At 48.7% G+C, this 22,822-nt stretch overlaps 1 protein-coding gene across 1 annotated transcript in view; it reads left to right on the top strand.

Moving 5' to 3' along the window:
- Positions 1-22,822, top strand: part of ARHGAP22 (Rho GTPase activating protein 22) — a 231,944-nt gene that overhangs the window by 208,017 nt on the left and 1,105 nt on the right. The window contains exons 5-8 of the mRNA XM_065407857.1: positions 1,670-1,802; positions 8,610-8,683; positions 10,837-10,958; positions 15,440-16,343. Of these exons, the coding sequence (XP_065263929.1) occupies positions 1,670-1,802; positions 8,610-8,683; positions 10,837-10,958; positions 15,440-16,343 (1,233 nt within the window). The remainder of the gene's footprint in view (positions 1-1,669; positions 1,803-8,609; positions 8,684-10,836; positions 10,959-15,439; positions 16,344-22,822) is intronic.

The raw sequence follows: 22,822 nt of genomic DNA on the forward strand, positions 1-22,822 counted from the left end.
GTTAGAAAGTTTTTCCCAATATCCAGCCTAAATCTCCCTCGCTGCAGATTTAGCCCATTACTACTTCTACCTTCAGTGGACATGGAGAACAATTGAGCATGGCTATGGCTGCGAGTTTGTCACGGAAGTAACAGTTTTTGTGACTTTCTGTGACCTCCGTGACTTCTGCAGTGGCCGGTGCGCCTGGCTCAGGGGCAGCTCAGGCAGCTCCTGCGCCAGTTGTACCGGTCGCTGCTGGGGCAGTCTCGGGCCACTGCCAGCAGAGTTGGGTGTGGGAGGTGGCAGGGGATTGGGGCACAGGCCGGGGTGAGGCGGGCTCTGGGCAGCGCTTACCTGGGGGGCTCCCCGGAAGCAGCGAAATCCCCCTTGCTCAGCTCCTAGGCAGAGGCTGTGGCCAGGCAGCTCTACGTGCTGCCTCAGCCTGCAGGCACCACTCCTGCAGCTCCTATTGGCCGCGGCTCCCAGCCAATGGGAGCTGCGAAGCCAGTGCTCTGGTTGGAGGCAGTGCGCAGAGCTGCCTGGCCACGCCTCTATCTAGGAGATGAGCAAAAGGTGGAAGTATTAAACACTTCTACCTTCTTGATGTCCTCAGTTATTAGCTCTTTCCCTGCTAAATAGAGGACCTACACTTTTCTTCATCTTCCTCTTACTCCTAATGTATTTAAAAAACCTCTTCTCATTCCCTTTCATGTCGCTTGCTAGGTATAACTCATTTCTTGCCTTAGCCTTTCTGATTTTTTCCCTACATGCTTGTGCTATTCTTTTGTTCTCCTTTAGCAATTTGTCCCCAGCATGGTCAGCTTGTCTGGATGACCCAGAAAGCAGAACCCTGAGCGGAGTGATAGGAGCTGTGTGAGTGGAGCAGAGAGACACTGGGCTATTGCTCCGGTGTAGAGTATGAAACAGCAAGTGCCAAATGGCATGGCTTGGGAGGCAGAGGGCCCCAAAGCCAAAGGGGCGAACCCAAGCAGGAGTGTCACCTGCTGTACAGCCCGCAGGGCAGACACAGCTCAGAATGGCTGTACTCTGCTCCGACAGTCACAGCGATGGGCACTGGCTGGGGAGAGCGACAGCTATCAGAAGCGGCAAAGGTTACACTGTCGTGCCAAACGCTGGATCAGTTTGTTTTTTAGAAGGTACAAAGCTTTATTTTCAGCACAGCAGTCACAACGGCATGCTCATCTGGGCAGCACCCTTCTCTGCTCTCCCCACTTCACAAGAGTGTCCACCCCCCACCATCCTGCTTCCCCTGCTCACCTGGCTTCACCCTCTCTCCCTGACAGATCCGAAGATTTTCCCTATCACCAACAGGAAGCACCTGTAAGCAGCTGAGCAATGGAGGCACTTTCCTCTCTGATCTAGTGCTTTGTCTCTGTCACACTGTGTGGTGAGGAGTGAGGGCATGAATTATGGGGCAGGCCCATGGTGAAAGTATGCGTGGGCTCCCTGCCCGAGGGTTCTGTGACTCCCTCAGGTAGACTAGCCCATGTTGGTTGGACATGTGGCCGGAGTGTCCTCCTCCTCCACTCCTCAGGCCCTGCCCTTTCATACATCATAAGAAGGGCCTGTTAGCTGCCTTCCTGTGCCCCTCCCAGAGAAGGTGCATAGGGCTTATGGGGCAGTCAGCTTGCAGGTTTCTAAAATTCACCCCTCTTTCCTCCTGTTGCAGCAACACGGATGTTCACACTGTGGCGTCCCTCCTGAAGCTTTATCTCCGAGAGCTGCCAGAGCCCGTCATCCCCTTTGCCAAATATGAAGACTTCCTGTCATGTGGACAGCTGCTCTCCAAGGACAAGGGAGAGGTTAGTGCTCCTTCTATCCTTCCTTCTTTTACCCTCAGTGCCATTCCTGGAGCCTCGCGACTCAACGAACAACAGCCTCTCCATTTTCTCCTCCAGGGCCTGAGCCAAAGCCCACTGAAGTCCGTGGGAACCTTCCCCGTGACTCTGACGGGCTTTGAATCAGGCCTTAACATTGTAAGCTCCAGCTTGGAGCCGGCGTCTTTCGCAGGTTAGTCTTGAAATCCTGTGGTTCTGTGTCCATCGTGTACGTTTTATGTACTCTTGGGCTATGGCTGTTTCTTCCTTAGCAGGGCTGTCCTCTAGGTGTTGCAGTAACAACTGTGAGTCAGGAGAGCTGGGTTTTATTTCCGGCTCTGCTCCTGTGATTTAGGACTAGTCCCTTTGCCTCAGTGTCTCATCTCTTCCTTGGGGATAATAATTCCTACCTCACAGGGGCATGGGGAGGTTTTTCGAACTGTCGTTTGTAAAGGGCTTTGAGTTTTTCAGAGGAAAGGAGTCAGAAAAGGGCAAATTATATTCTCCCATGTGGGTATGAGGGGAAATAACACTTAGCACCTCTACAGCACCTTTCATTTGAGGGTCTTTTCTTCAGCTTCTTCTCTATCTTATTCCAAGCAATGGAAGGGACTGAAGGAGCCCTCCAGCTCTCTGGCGGTGGTGGAGATTCGGGAGGGTCATTTCTCCCATGGACTCATTAGGAGGGGCAGGGTGATTGACAAAGGGATAGATCTGATCCAAGAGTCCTGCTCCTGTCACTGTGATATCTGAGCTCTCTACCGGACGGCATGTCAGAGCTGCTGTCGTCTGTGTGACTGTCACTTTCGAAGTGGGGATTTTATAAGCCTGATTCTAGTGTCAGCCAAAGAAGAACAGATGCCTGTGGAGTCAACAGTCTTGGGTTCGATCACCTCTGACATGTATGTGTGGTCCATAGTACCGGCCCATATCTCCCTCTATTGGCTGCTCCTAGTGGCCTATAATACAAACCTGCTACTTACAGTGAGTTACACAGTTAGTTACGCTCTAGCTCAAGTGGCAAAGATCTGTGTAGTGATGCTGATGGTCCCGGATTCAATCCCTGCTGAGGATGTACAGGTGTGGCCACCATTTGCAAAGCATGTGGTGCAGCTGCCAGACCTGGATTCTGTATTCAGCACACAGATTTCTTACGCTATGACACAAGCACAGCCGCTCTGCTGCCTATAAAAAGCAGCAGCACTTTAGCTGGTTTAGTTTGGTGGTAATGTGGACTGGGTTTAACCTGCACAGACTGGGGAGAGAGATTTGGATTCCCGAAGCCTGTTACACAAGAGCAGACTCAATGCCAAGTTTGGCAAACATCATTTTATATCCTCATTTAGTTTATAACCGACACAGTTCGCCTGTATTTCTCTGTCCTGGCTGCAGTTGTCTGGGAAGCAGCATCTGAGTTGCTTTTGTGTGAATGATGCTAGACAGAATTGTATTGTATTATTCTGTCTGGCATAGAGCACTGCCCATGCCTTGGCGGTGTCTCTTTAAGCCACTATAGAAAATGCACTTGTCACAACTTCTGAGCTGTCAAGAAGATTTGGAGTCTCCGTGTGGGTTGTTTCCTTGAAGGAACGGGAACACGCAGCACAGACGGGATTTCCTCAGTCATTACGTGCCCAGTGGAGCGGGTAGCACAGTTTAACATGGAACCCTGCACTGGCCCATCGAGCTGGCTGAACTTTGTGTGGAAGGTTTTCTTGCTGAAAAATGCAGTTTCATTGAAACTGAAGTTTTTCCTGGGGAAAATGTTGATTCTGATGAAAAATGTCAGGTTTCCCCTGGGGAATTTTGAAACCAAAGTTGGTTTTGAATCAATACTCCCAAAAACAAATGTTCATTTTGACTTCAGCTGTCAGTTTTTCAATTTTTCTGAACGAAATGAAAATCTTAGTTTTGAATTGGATGTTTTGACTTAAAAAGTCAAAATGTCTTTTCATTTAATTTGTTTCAGACTGAAAAAATTGACATTTTAAGTCAAAAGGTCAATTCAAAATACAACTAACAAAAATTTGCTTGAAAAATCTGTTATATTGAAATGAAAACTTTTGTTTTGTTTCAAAAAGTTGGTTTTGAAGCAGTTTGAAATTTCCCATGGGAACTGAAATTTTTTGGCCAAAAACTTTTGAGTGAAGCTTTCTTCATTTAAAATGTACCCCACTAAAAATGTCTCTATTGATCCTTTGGGCTGTTCGGTTTTGAACAGAGATGGGTATCGTTATATAAAACATTTAGTACTGCTCAATGCATCTGCCCTCGCCAACTGCAGCAAACCAGCCTCGGGAGGTGTTCTAAACTTTGTGTTTGTTATCCAATTGCCCAGAGCTCCCCAGGTCAGTCCCTTTCGCCACAGGCTCTCTGTGTAACAGCTTCTCTTCCAACACTGATCCAGGCCCCTCAGCTCTGGTACAACCCCAGTGTGGCTGCTATAATGCAGACAGGTTTTTAACAGTGTCCTTGAACAATGGTAAAACCTCCAGGTGCCCTGGCGTGGCTGTAGGGCTGTAAATGGGACAATGGCAGGAGCACAGCCTTTCTCAGGGTATTTTGACACTTTGGTTCTGGTCTCAGCCAGTGCAGGGCAGTGCCCAGGTGCATGAGAATGAAAAATTGGGGGAACACTTTGAAACCTTTTAAACAATCATGTGAGTTCAGTCTGAGCTCTCCTGGTAGTATTTTTGGCCTCTCCACTTCCACATGGAACCCAGCACTCATGGAATTAATAAGCTAGTAAATAGTTTTGGACATATAAAAAGGGGATTCGGTTTAGTGTTTGGGGCAAAGATTTGAGTGACTTTGCTGAACCCTGGTTCTCCTAGCCCAACCTGGAGGCTCCCATGTTAGCCTTAGTCTGTTTTGCACCTTGGAGATTCCTGAAACCAGTCCTTGTGAAGCAGTCTCCTGTAGGATTGGTAGTTTACATTAGTGTCACTCCAGAGGGTTGAGCCAATAATAAAACACACTGCACTGGTAAGTGAAAGAGTACTGGAGCTAACTGGCTCTCATGGGCGATCCCAGCCATCACGCATGCCCAGTGCTATTAGACCATTTCTGCCTAGCGCTCTTAGCATTCAGGAAGGTGGCTTTCACACTTTCCTGTGGTGGTGGTGGTGCTTTCAGCAGCGGTTGGTCTCAGTGTCAGTGGATGCCAGCTTGTGACAGAATGACGAGTGCTTCTGCAAAGTCTGCAGCAGTAAAAATAGAAGTTTTATCTGGCAAATATCTGCACCGTGATCGGTCCGTGGACGCCATCTTTCTAACCCCATTTTCTCTGTCGACCGGCTTTGGGCCCTGCATCAAACTGACCCTCTCACTGATGAGAGAAGGATCAGGTGCAGCTCCCATTGCAAAGCCCTCTGCTCAGTCCTGTGGGGCCATGGCATGGAGCAATTTATCAACACACAAAGCCAGATTCTGCCCTGACCGATACCTTTGAAGCGAATAGGGTTGCACAGAGTGAAAGCCAGGGAAGAATTTGCCCTGTCAGTTCAATTTCTTGTAGATCAGGCCCATCTCTACAAATATAGTAAAATAACTTGTTTAGAGTCACTTAAAAACTGAGCTGAACTTTCATCCCAAACTACAACTGTACCTGAATCGAACCTTTTCGGAGGTTCAAACATCTATGGCTGGCATTTTCACAACTGACTAGTGATTTTGGGTGCCACCATTTTTGTCACCACTAAACAGCCCTGATTTTCAGGAAGTGCTAAGCACCTGCTTTCTCTGACCCTTTTAAGGTGTCTCAAGTTGGACTTCCAGATATTAAAGCATCCAACTAGTCACTTTTGGAAATCTTGGCCTTAAATTTTCCTTTTTAATAACTAGATTTCCCCTCCCTCCACATCTTGGAACTTACTGGATTGGGCTGGGAATGGAAGCAGAAATAGTGAAATGTTACAAGAAGGGTGTTTTTCTCTTTCTTTGGACTATTCTCTGAAGCTTTTCTGAATTTATCTAATGTTTCTCCCTAACCTGTGAAAAGTAGCCTTTTTTTTTTTTAAGTTTTCCCATCACTACTTAATAATCCATAACTTAGTGTCCTCAAATGGTCTGTCAGCACAAGAAGGGACTGGATGGCTTGCAGAGGAGGGCAGGCAATGGCCTATAGAACCTTTCACCTTCAGTTCAGTTGCAGCTTGATTTCTGCGATGCGGAGAAGAAAAAGTGAGGTGCAGTTCTTCTAACCGTTTGCTGTGTGGGAGTTCGTTAAACCTCTCTGAGGAAGTTGCAAGGTGTCACAGGCCTTCTCTCCTCACATTTATTGTGAAAATCCAGCTGTCTACCCCAAATCTATGGTTATGAAGAAGGTTATCACAGCTCATTGCATGAGAAATGCGAGAAGTAAAATCACAGAAAATGGAGCAGTTGCCTGTTGTCTGTTTTTAAAACCTGCGTTCCTGCCCAGTCATCAGTTGCAGTGTTCATGGCAAACTGGTAGCTAAGCAGGCAAATAAGCTGGTCAAATTGTATTGGTATCTAAGGACAGATTCAAAAGAGTGGTAATCATAAATAACTAAGGCACTGTCCACCACCCATTGAAGTCCATGGGGCAGTTTCCATTGACTTTAATGAGCGCTGACTCGAGCAGTAAAGGTTTAGTGACTTGATCAGTATCTACTGGTGGTTGATGTACAGAATTTTTCAACCTCTTCATTTTGGACAGTATGTGCTTTTTATGCTGGAGGAATCAGTCTGCTCACGTGGTGAACTGCAGAGCATGTAGCTTGTTTCACTTCATAAAACACAAGTGTGTGTCATCGTTGTGTTCCCCCTCCCCCGCCTCCCATTTCTCTTTCCCCAACGGAGTGGGGTTTTTTTGTTTTGTTTTTTCCCCCAGAAAATTCCAAGCAGGGTTTTTCAGACTGGGGAACAGCCCAGGCACTCTGCTCAGGGGTAACTCCTGCTGCTTACTATGCAGATGCAGTGGTCACTTTCCAGCAGAACCAGTGAGGTTCTGCTGCACAAACTGGGGCAAGATTGGGCGGGGGGGTGTACAAGGTGTGTATATTCCAAGAAGTGTGGATCCCAGCTTCATGGGGGTGCAGTGCGCATTGGCTCATGGGAACCTGGGGGTAGGCTAGGGCAAGCTACAGGAGTGGGGGGTGCCCTACCACTCAGCTTATTTTTTCCCAGTCCCCCACCTTTACTAATAAAGTGACAACATTTGGTCAAGTCCTATAGAAAGGAACTAAACAAGAAGCCCCACAAAGCCATTTTTGCAGTCACTGCTCAAAGTAGAACTGCCTGTTAGGCATGAAACTCGATGTCAGGACTCCTGGGTTCTTTTCCTGATTCTACCAGAGTGTTGCCATGGAGGAATCCCGTTGCCTCTTCGTGTCTCAGTTTCCCTGCTTGTAAAATGGGATGAATACTTTCCTACCTCTCCAGGGGCTATCGAAGCTAAATCCATTGTACAGTGCCTTGAGATTCTTGCATTGAAGACATCATGGAAGTGCAAAGGGTCATTATCGGCAGGAGTGAGTTCTGCTCCTCTGCAAGACAGGGTAGTGTAAGTGCTGTGTTACAGATGGGGAAACTGAGGCACCGAGGTGCAGTGCCTTGCCTAAGGCCAGTGGTAGAATTTGTGCTGGTGAAATCGGGAGATGTAGAGAGTAGGGTTTGATAGTGTCTGGTGGACTGGGGGGGGAAGGGGTGGGGGGGGAGGAGGGTCAGGCGCCAGTGGGTTGCAGAGCTGGGGATCTCGCTCTCAGATCAGTGCCTCCGTAAAATGATGGCGGGAATTGAGTTTGCAAATTCTAGCCCCCCCCCCCCCAGCTGTGTACATGAAGAGCTATTGGAATTGGAAAAGGTTCAGAAAAGAGCAACAAAAATGATTAGGGATATGGAACAGCTTCCATATGAGGAGAGATTAATAAGACTGGGACTTTTCAGCTTGGAAAAGAGACGGCTAAGGGAGGACATGATAGAGGTCTATAAAATCATGACTGGTATGGAGAAAGTAAATAAGGAAGTGTTATTTACTCCTCATAACACGAGAACTAGGGGTCACCAACTGCAATTAATAGGCAGCAGGTTTAATACAAACAAAAGGAAGTATTTCTTCACACGATGAACAGTTAACCTGTGGAACTCCTTGCCAGAGGATGCTGTGAAGACCAAGGCTATAACAGGGTTCAAAAAAAGAACTAGATAAGTTCATGGAGGATAGGTCTAGCCAGGATGGGCAGGGATGCAAAACCATGCTCTGAAGTGTCCCTAGCCTCTGTTTGCCAGAAGCTGGGAATGGGCGACAGGGGATGGATCCCTTGATGATTACCTGTTCTGTTCATTTCCTCTGAAGCACCTGGCATTGGCCACTGATGGAAGACAGGATACTAGGCTAGATGGACCCAGTCTGGCTGTTCTTATATTCTTATGAGTTTTGAAGGCAGCATTGTGCAGGTAACATCCCGGGGGTGAGGAGCCATCGCCTGCAGCAAAACAGGCGCAGATCCTTGGAGTCTAGCACATGGGGCTTACACACATCCAGCTTCTCCTCCAGGGTGGGTGCATTTGGAGGCAGGGTGGAGCTGGTAGAGCTGCAATGTCATTATCTTTTTTCCTCTCCCCCCCGAGGTAGAGTGCACCACCCTAGGGGGGTACCAATTTGCTGGGGGTGACAGGGCATGCCCACCCACTGGTTCCATGGAGCACCCCGCTTCAGTGTCGTATGGCATGGGCTTGGCTGAGGGAAGAGGATTTGCCCTTGACTGCAGAGGAACAGGCTGCACCCTGCTCTACATCACTGTTCTCGTTGTTTGTCTCCTCCCGTAGGGCACCCGAGAGCTGGCTAAACAGGTGAAGACCCTGCCCCAGGCAAACTACAACCTCCTCAAATACATATGCAAGTAAGTGGCATTAATTAGCACCAGGAACTCCAGAGCTGCCAAGTTTTGTTCGGCTTCATGTGACATCATATGCAAATTATTTAATGAGCCGATTTGCACCATATAACTAAACTCCTGCTTTAAAAATGTGTGTGGTTTCAATGCTCATGCAGCTCTGATAAACAAAGCACTTGGTTTATCTCGAGGACAGGCTGCCCTCACCCACTGCCCTGCCAGCAGGCCTCAGTATTAATCATGTTTGTTACGGTAGTGCCTAGGGACAAACCAAGACTGGGCCCCCACTGCTCTAGACACTGTGCTAATGCAGAGGAGCAGACAGATCTTGTACTAAAGTACTTACAGTCTAATTAACTACTTATGCTAAACAATCTGTTCCACCTTCTATGTGGCTATGACACTCTGAGTACGGTTCTCAGACCTGAGGAAGAGCTCTGTGCACACTCGGAAGCTTGTCTCTCTCACCAACAGAAAGTGGTCCAATAAAGGATATCGCCTCATCCACCTTGTCTCTCTAAAGTCTAAACAGAGCATCAATAAGTCCTGCTTCCCCCGTACTGTAAGATAGCAAGACTTTTGGGGGGGGCCATTTCACCTCAATTTTTTCACCCTTTTCCACAAAAATGGATGGTATTTTTTCTCAGATGATTTAAAAAAATATGGGGGGGCAGTGAGGATGGCAGTTCTTCTGGGAATGATGGTTTGCTCCTTTCTGCCATGTTCCTGGATAAGAAACAGCAGGAATTTGCTCAAATTGCCATTGTGAATTCCTGGAGAGACAAGGTGGGTGAGGTAATGTCTTTTATTGGATCAACTTCTGTTGGTGAGAAAGACAAGTTTTTCAAGCTACACAGAGCTCTTCCTCAGGTCTGGGAAAAGTACTCAGACCATGCCTACACTACAAAATTAAGTTGACCTAACTTAGGTCGGCATACCGCCACCACACTAATTACATCGCTTGTGTGTGGTCTACACTTTTCTCCTTGTGTTGGCAGTGCGCATCCTCACCAGGAGCACTTGTATCGTGTCAGTGCTGTCAGTGTGGGGCATTGTGGGAAGGCTCCTGAAAGCCAGTAACAGTTGACATAAGTAATGCAGCATAGATAACACTGTGTCGACCTAGCTACATTGACTCTCCACTGCTCATGGAGATGGAGTTATTAAATTGGCGTAGCTGGACAGGTGTGGCGGCGGCGGTGAAATTTAGGTGTAGACACTTTCATAGTTAGGTTGATGTAAGCTGCTTTGTGTCAACCTAAGGCCAGGTCTACATTACAACTTACTTTGGTATAACTATCGCTCAAGGCTGTGAAAAATCTACGCCCCGAGCGACATAGTTATATCGACCTTAACCCCTGTGTAGAGCTTCTCCTGCCGACATAACTTCTGGAGTTATTAAGCCAACGGCTTAGAGTGTCTTCACCAGAAGCACTACATGCAAGTTTGTAGTGTAGACCTGCCCTAACTCTGTAGTGTAGAGCAGCCGAAGTGTGTCACAGCTAGACAGATATGGAGTTAACACACATTGCAACAGCCCATTCAAAGCGAAGTGGTCAGTTAACACTGCTACAGTCGTAGGACAAAGGAAGGTGAGGGGGTTACAGATTATTGTAATGAGCCATAAATCCAGTGTCTTTATAAAATGTCTGATTTTTGATGTGTAGCAGAGTTATGAATTGATGTTCCCAAGCTTGTCTTTTGAAGGTGTTGGTTCAGTTTCCCTTGAGGACCGAGAGGTCAGATACGGACTGGTTGCTTTGTGAAAAGTATTCGCCTACAGGTGATGTGGTGTATTGTGGATCCTTGTTAAAAAAGGAAAGAACCTCAGTTTTCACACAGATTAAATGGTCCCATGTCTGCAGCACTAGTGACCGCTGGCCCTTTCCTCTTCCCACGTTCCGGTGGAATTGGAGTTACTATTATTATAGATTTGTTCTGTGGCAGCGTTGAGGAGCCTCAGTTATGGCCCGAGACCGCACTGCGCTAAGTGCTGTATGAACCGATCCAGACAGCTCCTGCCCACAGAGTTTACAGTCTAAGACGAGAGACAACTGGTGGGTACAGGAGCACAAGGAACTAGTGAGATGGAAGGTTTCATGTGCCATTTACTCTTCTCTCTCTCGCTGGTTTTTTTTTTTTCTGGGCGGCTCCTGAAGATTCCTCGATGAAGTTCAGTCTCACTCCAGCGTGAACAAGATGAGCGTCCAGAACCTCGCCACGGTGTTCGGCCCAAATATACTGCGGCCCAAAATGGAAGATCCAGTCACCATTATGGAAGGTAGGTTCTCTCGTTATGGAGAGGGGCTATGTTCTGGACCCGCGGGGAAGTCGCTTGTAAAATGCCACTGCCAGAAATTAGATGCCATTTGTCATGTACACTGCAGATTATGTCATGGGGGGAGCCATCACTGGCAGCAAGCTGGGCATCCTCTCAGTCAATGCCTGTGCATGGGGCATACCATTTCCCTTAGCACTTGGAATAGCCTCCGGTATCACCTCTGCAATGAGGCGATATGGGAGTATGTGCCTGGGGGTTGGACAGGGTTGGACTCAGCTGGCCTGTGCCACTGCTATTTTTAGGTGCTAGCTTGAGCAGAGATAGTGCGTGTATGTCTATCTTAGCTGGAAATACACCTCCCAGCTGCAGTGTAGATGTACCCTTCCAAGCATGGGCTTCCAAAATGCTTGCTGTGCCGAGGACATGTGGGACAAAGGCAAGACCCAAGGCATCAGTTTAAAATCACTGTTAGTTTTGGATCAACTTTCCTTTAAAAGTCTTAAATCTTAAACTTTACAAAATCCCTAGAAAAATTCTATTCCTGATGTGTCAGAAACAAATCTGTGTTTGTGGCTTAGCTAGAAATAGAAAAACACCCACAGAGATCTGACTGCGCTGCAGCTGCCTCTTCACTGCATGCTGGGCATCCTTCTTGCAATCTACTGCAGGGATTGCTGAGCTAGGGAGAATGTGGTGGGGGAGTCAGACTTCTCCTCCTCCACATGCTCTGGGCATAGGCTTCCGAGGCATGGGCTCTTCCTAGGGGGGCAGTGTGGCTGGTATCATCTCAACACAGATGGGGCAATATTGACTGTGTGAGAGCCACAGTAACTGATGTTGGTCCAGCCAGTGCAACGATGGCTTGTGCAGACAGGTTTATATTGTGTGTGTGTGCTCCTGCCCCGCTAGCAGATGTATTCAGAACTACTCAACTGTGTAGCTCCAGTGGTAGAGGCCTGTGTTTTCAGAGCAGGAAGATCTGAGTTTTCTCCCTGGTTCCACGAAACTCTGAGAGCAGCACAGTGACTGCTATAAAGTGGCTGCTCGTTTGTTGTAAGTTTTAGCCTTACTGTTCACACCACCCGAATCACACCCCTAATGCAGACCTTGCTGTACAAATGCATAATTGCAAGAATAACATTTTCATTGCCATTTGAACTGAGTGCAGATTTGTCCATTCAAGACCATGTACGTGCAGATCTCCTGGGGTGCAGAACACTTTCCCTTTCCCGTGACTGGGATCAGGACTAACGGGGACCCAGTCCTGTTGGGGAGTTATAAAAATCTGTTGTTTGATGAAGGATGATCCAAGGATTTGTCTGAGAAACCCAGGCACAAAGCACTGGGCAATGATCATCACTTAAAAAGCAATTCCCCACTTGAATTCTTTCTTGTTCTGTGATGATCTGGTCATTTTTCTTCTGAAGTTGAGCCCCTTCAATTGGGGATGCTGGACATTGGTAGCCAAGAAATGGGGACTTGGGTCAAAGCATTTATACCAAGCATCATTTCTGGAATGTCGGGCAATCATAGTGTTCCAAACATATTCTGTGGGCCTTTCAGCCTAGTTCAGAGGCAATGTGATATGGTGGTAAATGGCAGTGTTTGTTACTCAGCAGTAAATCAGTGTACATCAGGCCATCTCGGCTGTACCATGCACCTTCTTACACCTTCCTCTTGGTTGTTTTTGCCACTTCTCCCTCCCCTTATGCCTTTCTCAGTGTGTAAATTACACCCACCCTCTTACAGAAACCTGTAATGTATACTGTCAGCTACATCATCTCCTCACCCAGACCTCTGCTTTTATTAGACCCCCGAGAGAAATCAGAGAGACTATTCTTCAAAAAAGTATGAGGTTGCATAAAACTAATCAGAAAACAATGAGCTGTATGGCATTGGACGCTCCCTGCTCTGTACAAGTCTCTGTCACAAACGTATAACATTCCCCATCTCTGAAGCATGTCTCAGCATCCGAAGCTTGAAATATCCACCTCCTCAAGGGCCAGCAAAGGTCTCGGGCGCTCTCTCTGGCTGCAGTTCTGCTTCAGAGCCGAGGAACAGCCTCCTGCTCCATGGAACTGCAGTACAATCACAGTGGTGCACATCTCAGCAAGACATGTGCAACCAATACAGGGGCTGAGCAACAGAGGGCAGTTCTGCTGGCGCCACCCGACGTCTGGCCCTGAGATGCTCATTGCAAAGTGGCTGAAATCTGCCCCTTGCTCTGTTCGGTAACTGACTGGGCTCCAAGAGTGTCAGTGGAGCATGTTACGTGCGATGGAATGACATCGGATAAAACAGCCATTCTCATCCTCTGAAAAGGAGCTGCCTTTAGTCTAAGGTCCAAATGAGCTTCCTTGCTTAATTAGCAGGGGACAGTTCTCGGGCCTGTGTTACACAGGGGAGTAGACTAGATGACCACAATGGTTCCTTCAGGCCTTAAATCTGTGAATGGAGGCCTAAGAGGTTAAGGCTCAGCCTGCTATGGCCCAACTTCAGCTGGTGTGTGTGACAAATACCACTGCCCGCTAGTGGCCGGAGGCCATATTACTAGCAGTAACTTTGACACTTACCTTAAAGGGGAATGTCGCTGAGACCTTGTGCTTTGTTTTGAGCTGCACATGTTGGGATTATTCCCCCAGCTCACATGGGTGTATAGCTGTACCCACCCCCACTCACTGGGGTGCTCTGCCACTCTCTAGTGGTGGCTGGACCACAAACAGAGGATGATGAGCCCTTGCTACAGCATCTCCTGCTACAGCATCACCTACCTCAGCTGACAGACCTAGGTCAGTGAGCTGAATCCCGTGCTCTTAGAGCCAGAGGGCCCAGGTGATGACGACCCAGGGCATGCTATGGAGTTCAGCTGCTGATCATAGTGTTTATACTGTATGTACATTTCCACAGGTTCCTTACTCGGGTGCGCTCTTCTCAGAAACTGTCAAATGAAGTAATTAGAGACTGACTTGAACCAGAATCCTGGATTCAAATATCTCCAACCTGGAGAAAAGCTGGGATCCCACTCTAAACTTTGCAGCCTGTGACCATCTTTGGAAAGAAGACATGTCGAGTCCTAAGCAGACAGCATGAGGGATGCTTTATGTTACTGTCCATTGAGGGCAAAAGATCAGTTAGATATAAATAGTGGAAGGGGGAAGGGATTCTGCCTAATATAGCTGCTCTTCAGCTCAAGGAGTAAAGTGGGATCTGGCATTGGCTGCCGTCAGACAAGATACACCATTGCCCTGACCCAGTATAGCCATTCTTATGTTCTGTCTGTGTAAAGAGATACAGAGAAATACTCTGAGCCATTCACAATATATATTTAAACATTTTGGTTTCTGTGTTCAAGAAAAGCCCCATTTTAAAGTTGGGGCCCTGAATCCGTATTTAGGTACCAAATAAGCAGTCCAGTTTTTATAAGTGTTTAGTTCTCCCATCTCCTGTGGACTTCAATAGAAGTTGTAGGATCTCAGCATCTCAAAATATCAGACCTCTTATTGAGATCCTGTAAATATAGTTGTAAGTATGTATTTTAAGTGCCCATATTTGAAAATTTTGGCTTTATTCTTTATTGATCTTCAACAAAAAAGATAAACTATAATTAATGAAATTGCTGTTGATCGTGATTTTCTAATTTATATGGTAGAAAATACTTTGTCACGGGCTTGATGAATGATGAATTTTCTACTAGTTTCTGTTTCACTGCTGAAAAAACAATTAGAACTCACTTATGGATTGGCCATTTGTTAATTCTCTGACAGTCTGCGTAAAGTATTTTGCTCAACATTGATGAGTTAAAGTAGGGTAACTCAACTTAAGTCAACAGAGTTACACCAAAAATGAATCTAGCCCAGTAATTTAAAAATCTTATTTCTATGGCACTTTCCAAACTGATATGTAAACTAGGGGTGACTTTTGTCTATTTTGAAAGCCACTTCCGAGGTTGGGACATCACAGGTGTTTAACACTTCAGGACAGGATTGAAGCTCACAACAATTCCATTTGAAACAGAAGTATAGAAACAGGTAGTTGGATTGAATGGTGCAGAAAGCGATTTGTTCTGCTTGCATATGGGAATCCACCCATCCACCTAACGAATGTACAGGAAATTACACTGGTGTCAAGCTTTCTCCAGGATTCTTTGCTTAACGGGTGAGGAAGCATGGTGTAGTGGTTAGGGCAGGGGAGAGTGGAGTTAATGATCTGTATTGTGGTAACTGGTCTGGATCAGGGTCTTCTGTGCCTCATTTCCCCCCCTCTAATAATGGGAACAATGATACTCACTCCCCCTCTGCAGTCCTTGAAGGAAAGGTGGCCAGAGTCCTTGTTATGTATTGCTTATACAGACCTGTTGTGCTTGTGCTCAAGGACATGCCCCTGCCCTGGAGAGCCCGGGGGTTTCTTACAGACAGGAAACGAATATCCAAAGGCCTTCTTATTTCTCGCATTAAGTTCTTGCCTCCATTCTCTCCCCGCAGGCACCTCGCTGGTCCAGCACTTGATGACAGTGTTGATAAGTGAACACGGACAGATCTTTGCCATTTCGCAGGCCGATGCAGCCGGGGCTCAGCCCGAAGCCCGCTCCGTGCTGCAGCGCAGCATGGTGGAGTGGATCTCCGAGGAAGACGGGGAGGAGAGCAGGTCGGAGAAGAGCGCCCCCAGCCCTGCCGACTTGCCTTCTAGCAGTGCCATGGCGCCGGACGCCGCGCCCAGCTCGCTGGCGAAAAACGCCCCTCAGGAGCACGGCAGCAAAGCCACCCAGCCTGCCACCAGCCCCAGCAAGAGGGTGCAGACATTACCCACCTGGAAGTACTCCTTCCGGCAACAGGGGGCAAGGTCTGTCAGCCCCAAGCTGGGTAGCTCGTCCTTAGACATTCCTAATCTATCCTCCAGCGGGAACTGGCTGATGAATGGATTGTACTCTCTCCGAGGCCACCGCCGGACGTCCTCTGGGGAGCGGGTGAAAGACTCAGGTTCATCCCAAAGACTCTCCACCTACGACAACGTCCCCTCCTCCAGCCTCTCCCTGAGTGCACACAGCATCGCCAGCACCGCCTGGTCCACCTCGTCCTGTGAGATCTCGGTCGTTGATTCTGTCAGCAGCTGCCCGGCCTGCCGGGCCAGTGACTCCTCTGCTTTAAGCTCCCTCAGAACGGAATGGGCCACTCACGGCTCGCTGTCGCAGAGCGAGGTCAAGACTGTGGACCTGGAGAACAGCATGGAGAGGTTCGAAATGTGCATCAGCAGCTGCAGCGAGCAGAGTGACCTGGCAGCTGCTTCCAAAGACTCGGCCAGATGCTCCAGGGCTCTGCAGAGCCTGGTTTCAGAGCTAAAGACTGGACTGAGCAAACAGAGGACTGAGTATGAGTCTAGTATCAAAAGGTAACATGACTGTCAGCTGTGCCGGGGATCTCACTGCAGCATTGTCCTTGTCTGAGCAATACAATCCTGCTCCAAACAGGGAATAGACCCAGCTCTGTCGCAGTGGGCCTGAGCTGCAATGTGGGGATTGAGGTTGGCTTAGGAGAAGGGGCTGTGTAGTTTAGATACAGATCTGGATCTGATCTCCCCCAAAGCTCAGTGGTGGCTGGTTCCAGCTTTGCTCCCATCTCTAATTTCCTACAACTAGCCACGGCTGAAAAATGAGATTTCCATCCTGTGGGAAATTCCAGTGTTTTGTCATTTTCAGTGGACATTGGAGGGATTTTAGTTCAGTCTGTTGACCTCATGGGAGATGTAGTCCGGCTGGAGAGCCCAGCCCACAGCAGGGGAAAGAGGGCATGAGGCACCTGAACTACTACTCCCATGAGGCACTGTGGCAGCTCACCCTGATGCAAAGACTGTCAGCCCAGCCTGAAACAAAAGGTTTGGTTAAGATTTTACCATTGGAAAATTCCACCAAAATCCATCTTTTCTTGGTGGGTGGGGGATGTGATTTTTGACAGAGCCCCATTTGCCGACGGGAATGTGTTGCAATTTTTAGACCAGCCCTACTTACAACTTAGTTCTTGTACTTTCAAAGCTTAGACATTCTGGGCTGGGTCTCCTCTTTGAGCAAACACACCCATGAGTGCCCCGTCCCTGTGCCCGTGAACAGGTCTTTGGGAGCTCAAACAAGGTACCCAGGTGCTTGGTCACCTGGTCTTTGCAGGCAGATGTGGGAGTGGGCACAACCTGAGCAAATTCACATGCTGGTTTGAAAACGTAGCCCTCATTTAGAGTCCAGTCCTGCAGGCATTGCACATACAAACCTCCTGCAGCCTCGAGGAGAGAGTCTCTCAGGACGCACAAATGTAGGGGCTGCAGGATCAGAAGGGTGTTTTAAAATTTGTGTGTGTGTTATAGGGATATTTGCAGGTAAACACACAGGTAAGCATGCATGTGAAATACATCGGGGAGTTTACAAGACTTGAATGTGCTGTTGCATACAAGAGACACAGGCTGATGGATGGTGCAGTATTGTTCTATACACCTAGCTCTTATGTAGCACGTTCGTCAGTAGAGCTCAGAGCACTTTGCAAAGGAGATAAGCATCATTATCTTGGTTTTACAGATGGGGAAACTGAGGCACAGAGCAGTGCAGTGACTTATCTAAGGTCACCCAGCAGGCCCTGCTGAACCACAGCTATATGTTCAGGTGTCTGGTGTTAGACACTGGTAGGTCCAGAAATAGTTGGTGTTGCATTTTTGTAAACGGTAGGGCCCTGGGTGTTTGAGAAGTATCAAGTAACACAGTACTGTATTTTATTCACTGTGCTATTATGTATATGGTGGGTAGGAGCCCCAGTCATGGGCCAGGAGCCCCCGTTGTGCTCAGGGCTGTTCACACACACAACACACGGATTGAAATTGGTCTAGATACAGTGCAGTGTTAAGTCAAGGTGTTTGTTGTTTTTCATTGTTTCTTATGTGTTACAAGTAGCTCACTGGCTCCGCCAGTCTGTCTTAGAGCCGTCTAGTCTGAGTTGGGATCTTCCCATAGTGCCCCTTTCTCATATCTGTTTAGCCCACTGACCGCGTTGGGATTTCTCTATAAGACGGGATGGCAGTCATTTACGTCGCTGCTGCTTTAATGTTCAGAATAAATGTCTTCCTCATTAATAAGTTGGGGGGAGGCTTTTGAGAACATAACAAGGTGGGTGTTTTCTGCAAGCAAATGGCAAAGGCCTTCCGCTGGCTTTCAGAGACACAGGATCAAACTCTCTGAATCTGTGCCCCAGAATGTGCTGCCTGGCAACCACTTGCCCCCAGCAGCTCAGGGCAAGTCTGAGACTGGTTGAAGTTGTTTTGTGGGAGAGGGTTGGGGTATGGAATTGGTTGGGAGTTCTTCCCAGTGGGATTCCTTCAGTGGTGGTGAGGTGGGGTGTGTGTACACACACATTGGGAGGTATTTGCTCAGATGTTCCCTTCACTGGAAATCTGGCTTTGCTCTTTTCTTTTATGCATTGTGACTTACCATTTCTCTGTGCATCTCTGAATGGCTAATTTCTTCTTTAGTGCGGCCTGCTTTCCTCAGCCATCAGGTCCCTTACAGATTGGGACCCGGGTTGCTAGGCCTCTGCCCACGCTGGTTTCCAAGCTGGAGCGGTTTATAATCATCCCATCTTTGAAGAGAGTTTTCCTTTCAAAACCAAGCAGGCTGTACACAGCTCACATCCCAATCCAAGGGACTCGTGCACATGTGACTGAGCTGAAGTTGGCCCCAGGCATGTGGGAGGAACAAAATCTAACTCTTCCACGTGTCCCCTCTGCAAAACATCTGGGTGGATACCCGGTGAGGTGGGGAAAATGGGGGGTTGCCTGGGAATGGGGGAAAACAGCCACCCAGAGCAGCACATTTCCCCACTGCAGAGACCAAAGTCCAGGTAAAGGTAGAGGAGTGAATGCTACCTCAGGCAGTGCTAACTCACCTTGCACAACGCCCCTGGGAAAGGGCTGAGCTGACTTCACTCTTCAGTGCTGCGTGTGGAGTCAAAGCACTGTCTGCCAGTCTACACTGAGTGCTGGCCTTGCTGCCTGGGCCTGGGGGGTGACTGAGTGCCCCCCCCTATTCTGAGTGCATCTGCAACCATTTGCATAGCTGGGTGCCCACTTCTGCAGGGGCAGTGGCTCATGCTTGCAGAAGTGGGCATGCAGCCTGGCCGAATTAGATGAATTTTGGCTCCTTGCTTTATTTATTCAGGAAAAAGTGATGGATTAAATCCATTTGTCTAAAAACCTCTTTCCTGGCTGGTGGTTGTGGCTCTGTGGCTGTGCTTGTGTGGTTTTCAGCGCTCCATCTCAGGAGCCAGGTATGTTTTAATGAGGGACTCTGCGCTTTTATTTTGTGGGGCAAAGAGAAGCTGAGAGTGTGTGAACTCACTGCCTGGGGCAGGGGCAGGAGTCCCTGGTGATGGAAGGGCTGCTATTTGCCTGGTTTCTCTCTGTCAGAAGGAGGCAGGTTTTATAGCTGCCCTGTGAGCAATCTGTTCCAGAGCAATTTGCGGGTATTATAATGATCAGGCTCCCTCTATTAGAATGCCAGGTGGTAAAAGGACAGCTACAGACAGGACTGCATAGCAGCAGCTCCAGGAAAGTTTTTTTCCTAATGGAAACATCCTGCAGAATGTAATAGGGATGAAAGCTATAGGGCTGCATAGAAATGTAATAGAGTAATTTCTGTAAACCCCTCAGAACCTATAGAATTTCAGCGGAGAATGAGACTCTTAGCACAGGCTGTTCAGCTGTCTTATAGAATCGCACGGGCTGGGTGGGGGGGGAGGCGTTAATTGGCAATTCAGTTCTATTGGATGGTTAAAAATTCTGTACTAAGGTTTTAGTTTTCTTCTAAATTCTCCAGGGCTTTTCCAAAGCAGATGCTGGATTTTCTTCCCTAACCAATCTGCTGGGTGGAGGAGAACTGCCTTGGTTTGGAGCATTATTTGTTTCAAGACATAGGTGCATATTTCCAGTTATAACTGTACGACCCTCCAGCGGGCCAGCACTCAATCAGTTCAGCAAGTGAGGCAGTGGTCTGCAAGATTTCCTTAGCATTGGGGCCATCCAGGACCGGCACAACCCATTAGGCGACCTAGGTGGTCGCCTAGGGCGCTACAATTTGGGGGGCGGCGACCGCAGCGGTATTTTGGTGGCGGGACCTTCTACCGCCTCTGTGGGGGGTGGCATTTCGGGGTGGGACCTTCCGCCGCCTAGGGTGGCAGAAAAGCTGGCGGCGCTCCTGGGGCCATCTGGGTAGGGAACAGAAAGGGTGCCAGTGGTTGGCCATCATCTGGCTGTGGAGGAAGACTAGTGCCCTGGCCAACTCTTAGGTCTGTCCGTTATTTTTGATGGGAGGTGATGGTGGCAAGACTGTGATCCTTAGCTGGAGGTGATGGAACTGCTTTGAAATAGCTTTGTTTCTTTGCATAGAAGAGCATGCAAAAGATACTTGTGAGCAACTGTTCATCCAACCCAAGGAGACTTGGCTGGAGTTTAACTCACACATGAAGCTACGAAGAAGGCTCATAAGGAGACCTGGGTTGCAGTCTACTAGGTAGATGACTGATAGGCCACTGTGTTCCCAGACACAAACGTGGTGGAGATGGAGTTAAGGCTCAGAGAATGTGGTGATAACTTAGGGGTCAAAAACATCATAGGGCTGTTGTTGTGCCAGACTGACAGTATCCTATATATCCTGGACAAACCGTATGGAGTTCAGGTAAGCTTTATTGATTTGGATTGGGTGCGTTGGTGTTGAAAATGCCCTTGTTCGTGGTGGTGGTGGTGGATTGTATGTAATTTTTCTAGGGACTTGACTAATGTAAATGTTAGGACCGTCAAAGGACTTTCAGGGACAATGTATGTAAAGTGGGTTTCTTAGGAAAGAGTGGGGGGGGGGGGCATGCAAATGACCCACTTGGACTCTACCCTTTTGAAGCTGGGCCCGAAAAGAAAACCCATTTGATACTAATCACCTGCTCCTGGAAACTCCACATCAGAGTCCCTGGACTGTGTAAAGGGTGGACTACACTTGTTCTGAGCAGAAGCTGTGATGAACTTGTGACCACAAAGGAAACCCTGAGGATGAAAGTTGAAAGACTGCTCCTGCCAGAGCCCCCGATAGGGTGGTGGTGGGGAGTTCTCTGGTAACCTTATTAGCATGCGTGTAGGTTCTTCTATTGCTTTTAATATGCTTTCTCTGTAGTGCTTTTATCTTAAGAATAAAATAGGCTTGCACAGGAAGAACTGTGTGGTACCCTTGAAGTATTAACAATCCCTGTTATCAATCTCTGAAGAGAAAGCAAACAGATGTGCTTGGGCAGCCTGTCTCTGCAGCCTGGAAGTACCTCAGTCAGCAGGGAGCGAGATGCAGGTCTCCCCCTCACAGAGGTGACAACTGGGGAACTGGAAGCATGAGAGTGGATGCCCGTATTGCAGCACTGAGGGGAAATACAGGTGCAGGTACCCTGAATGGTGACAGTTATAATGATCCCAAAACCAAGCGTTGTGCTTACCTGACCCTAATGAGGCACAGGGTTTAGATTCACAAGGTTCTGAGTTCCTGTCCTGTCTGGGCTGTTGGTTCATGGTGTAGCCTTAGATAAGTCCCTATGGTTTTGTCTCAGAACTCTTCTGTTACAGAAGGGAAAACTATTTCCCACCTGAGCTACAGGTGCTGTGAAGAGAGGTTCATTGATGTTGGCGAAGCACTGCTCTACTCTAGTGCCAGATAACCTAGAAACACCACTGAGGAAAGTATTTAGTTTGCGTTCTGAGCAAGATGTGGATGGTGTAGTGTGATTGATGAATGGGGCCATGTTAAATAATGAGGATAAAAAATATATATATCTGCTTCATTTGTAGAGCCAGGGCCATCCTGTGCACTGAATGAGGCAGGCGTGCTGTAGGAAAAAATAATCGGTAATCATGTAATTAAAGATTGGATAAGCGCAAGGGGGCTGAATTAAAGCTATATGGACCAGGGGTCTCAAACACGCAGCCCGCGGGGCTCTTGCGTGTGGCCTGCCCCTCTGCCTACCCCGGGATTGCCCCCTGTGGCACTGCGAGCCCCGCGCCACTCTCTGAAGCAGCTGGCACCACGCCCCTTCGGGCCGGGGGGGGGAGGGGGGAAGGAGGCAGAGGGCTCTTGCATTGCCTCCTTCCAGGCACCGCCCCCCGCAGCTCCCATTGGCTGGGAACTGCAGCCAATGGGAGCTTCGTGGGAGGTACCTGGAGGAGCGGCAAGAGCAGCACACACACGGAACCCTGAGTCCCCTCCCCCTCCTCCAGGGGCTGCAGGGACAGGGTTCCAGCTGCTTCCTGGAATGGAGCGGCTTGGGGCCAGGGGCCAGGGCAGGCAGGCAGGGAGCCTGCCCTGGCCCCGGTGCGCGCCGCTGCCACCCTGGAGCCGCTCTAGGTAAGTGGTGCTGGGCTGGAGCTTGCACCCTGAACCCCAACTCCCTGCCCTGAGCCCCCTGCTGCATCCCTCACCCTCTCGCACCCCACACACCAACTTCCTGCCCTGAGCCCTCTGCACACCTCCTGCACCTCAACAGCCTGCCCTGAGCCCCCGCCGCACCCTGCACCCCCTGGGGGCAGCGTTGGGGTGGGGACTTTGGGGAAGAGGTTGGAATGGGGCAGGGAAGGGGTGGGAAGAGGTGGGGCAGGGGCAGGGCCTAATGGAAGGGGTGGAGTGGTGTCAGGGTCAGAGGCAGCGAGGGGTGGTGTCAGGGTCAGAGGCAGCGAGGGGTGGTGTCAGTGATGCAGCCCTCGGGTCAATGCACTAGTCCTCATGTGGTCCTCGTAGTCATTTGAGTTTGAGACCCCAGATCTAGCCCTTTTGAGTGCTTGACTTTGCAACATCAATGTTCTTCTGATGTAGG

Source organism: Emys orbicularis, chromosome 7 (genome assembly GCF_028017835.1).
Source record: "Emys orbicularis isolate rEmyOrb1 chromosome 7, rEmyOrb1.hap1, whole genome shotgun sequence".
Taxonomy (NCBI): Eukaryota; Metazoa; Chordata; order Testudines; family Emydidae; genus Emys; species Emys orbicularis.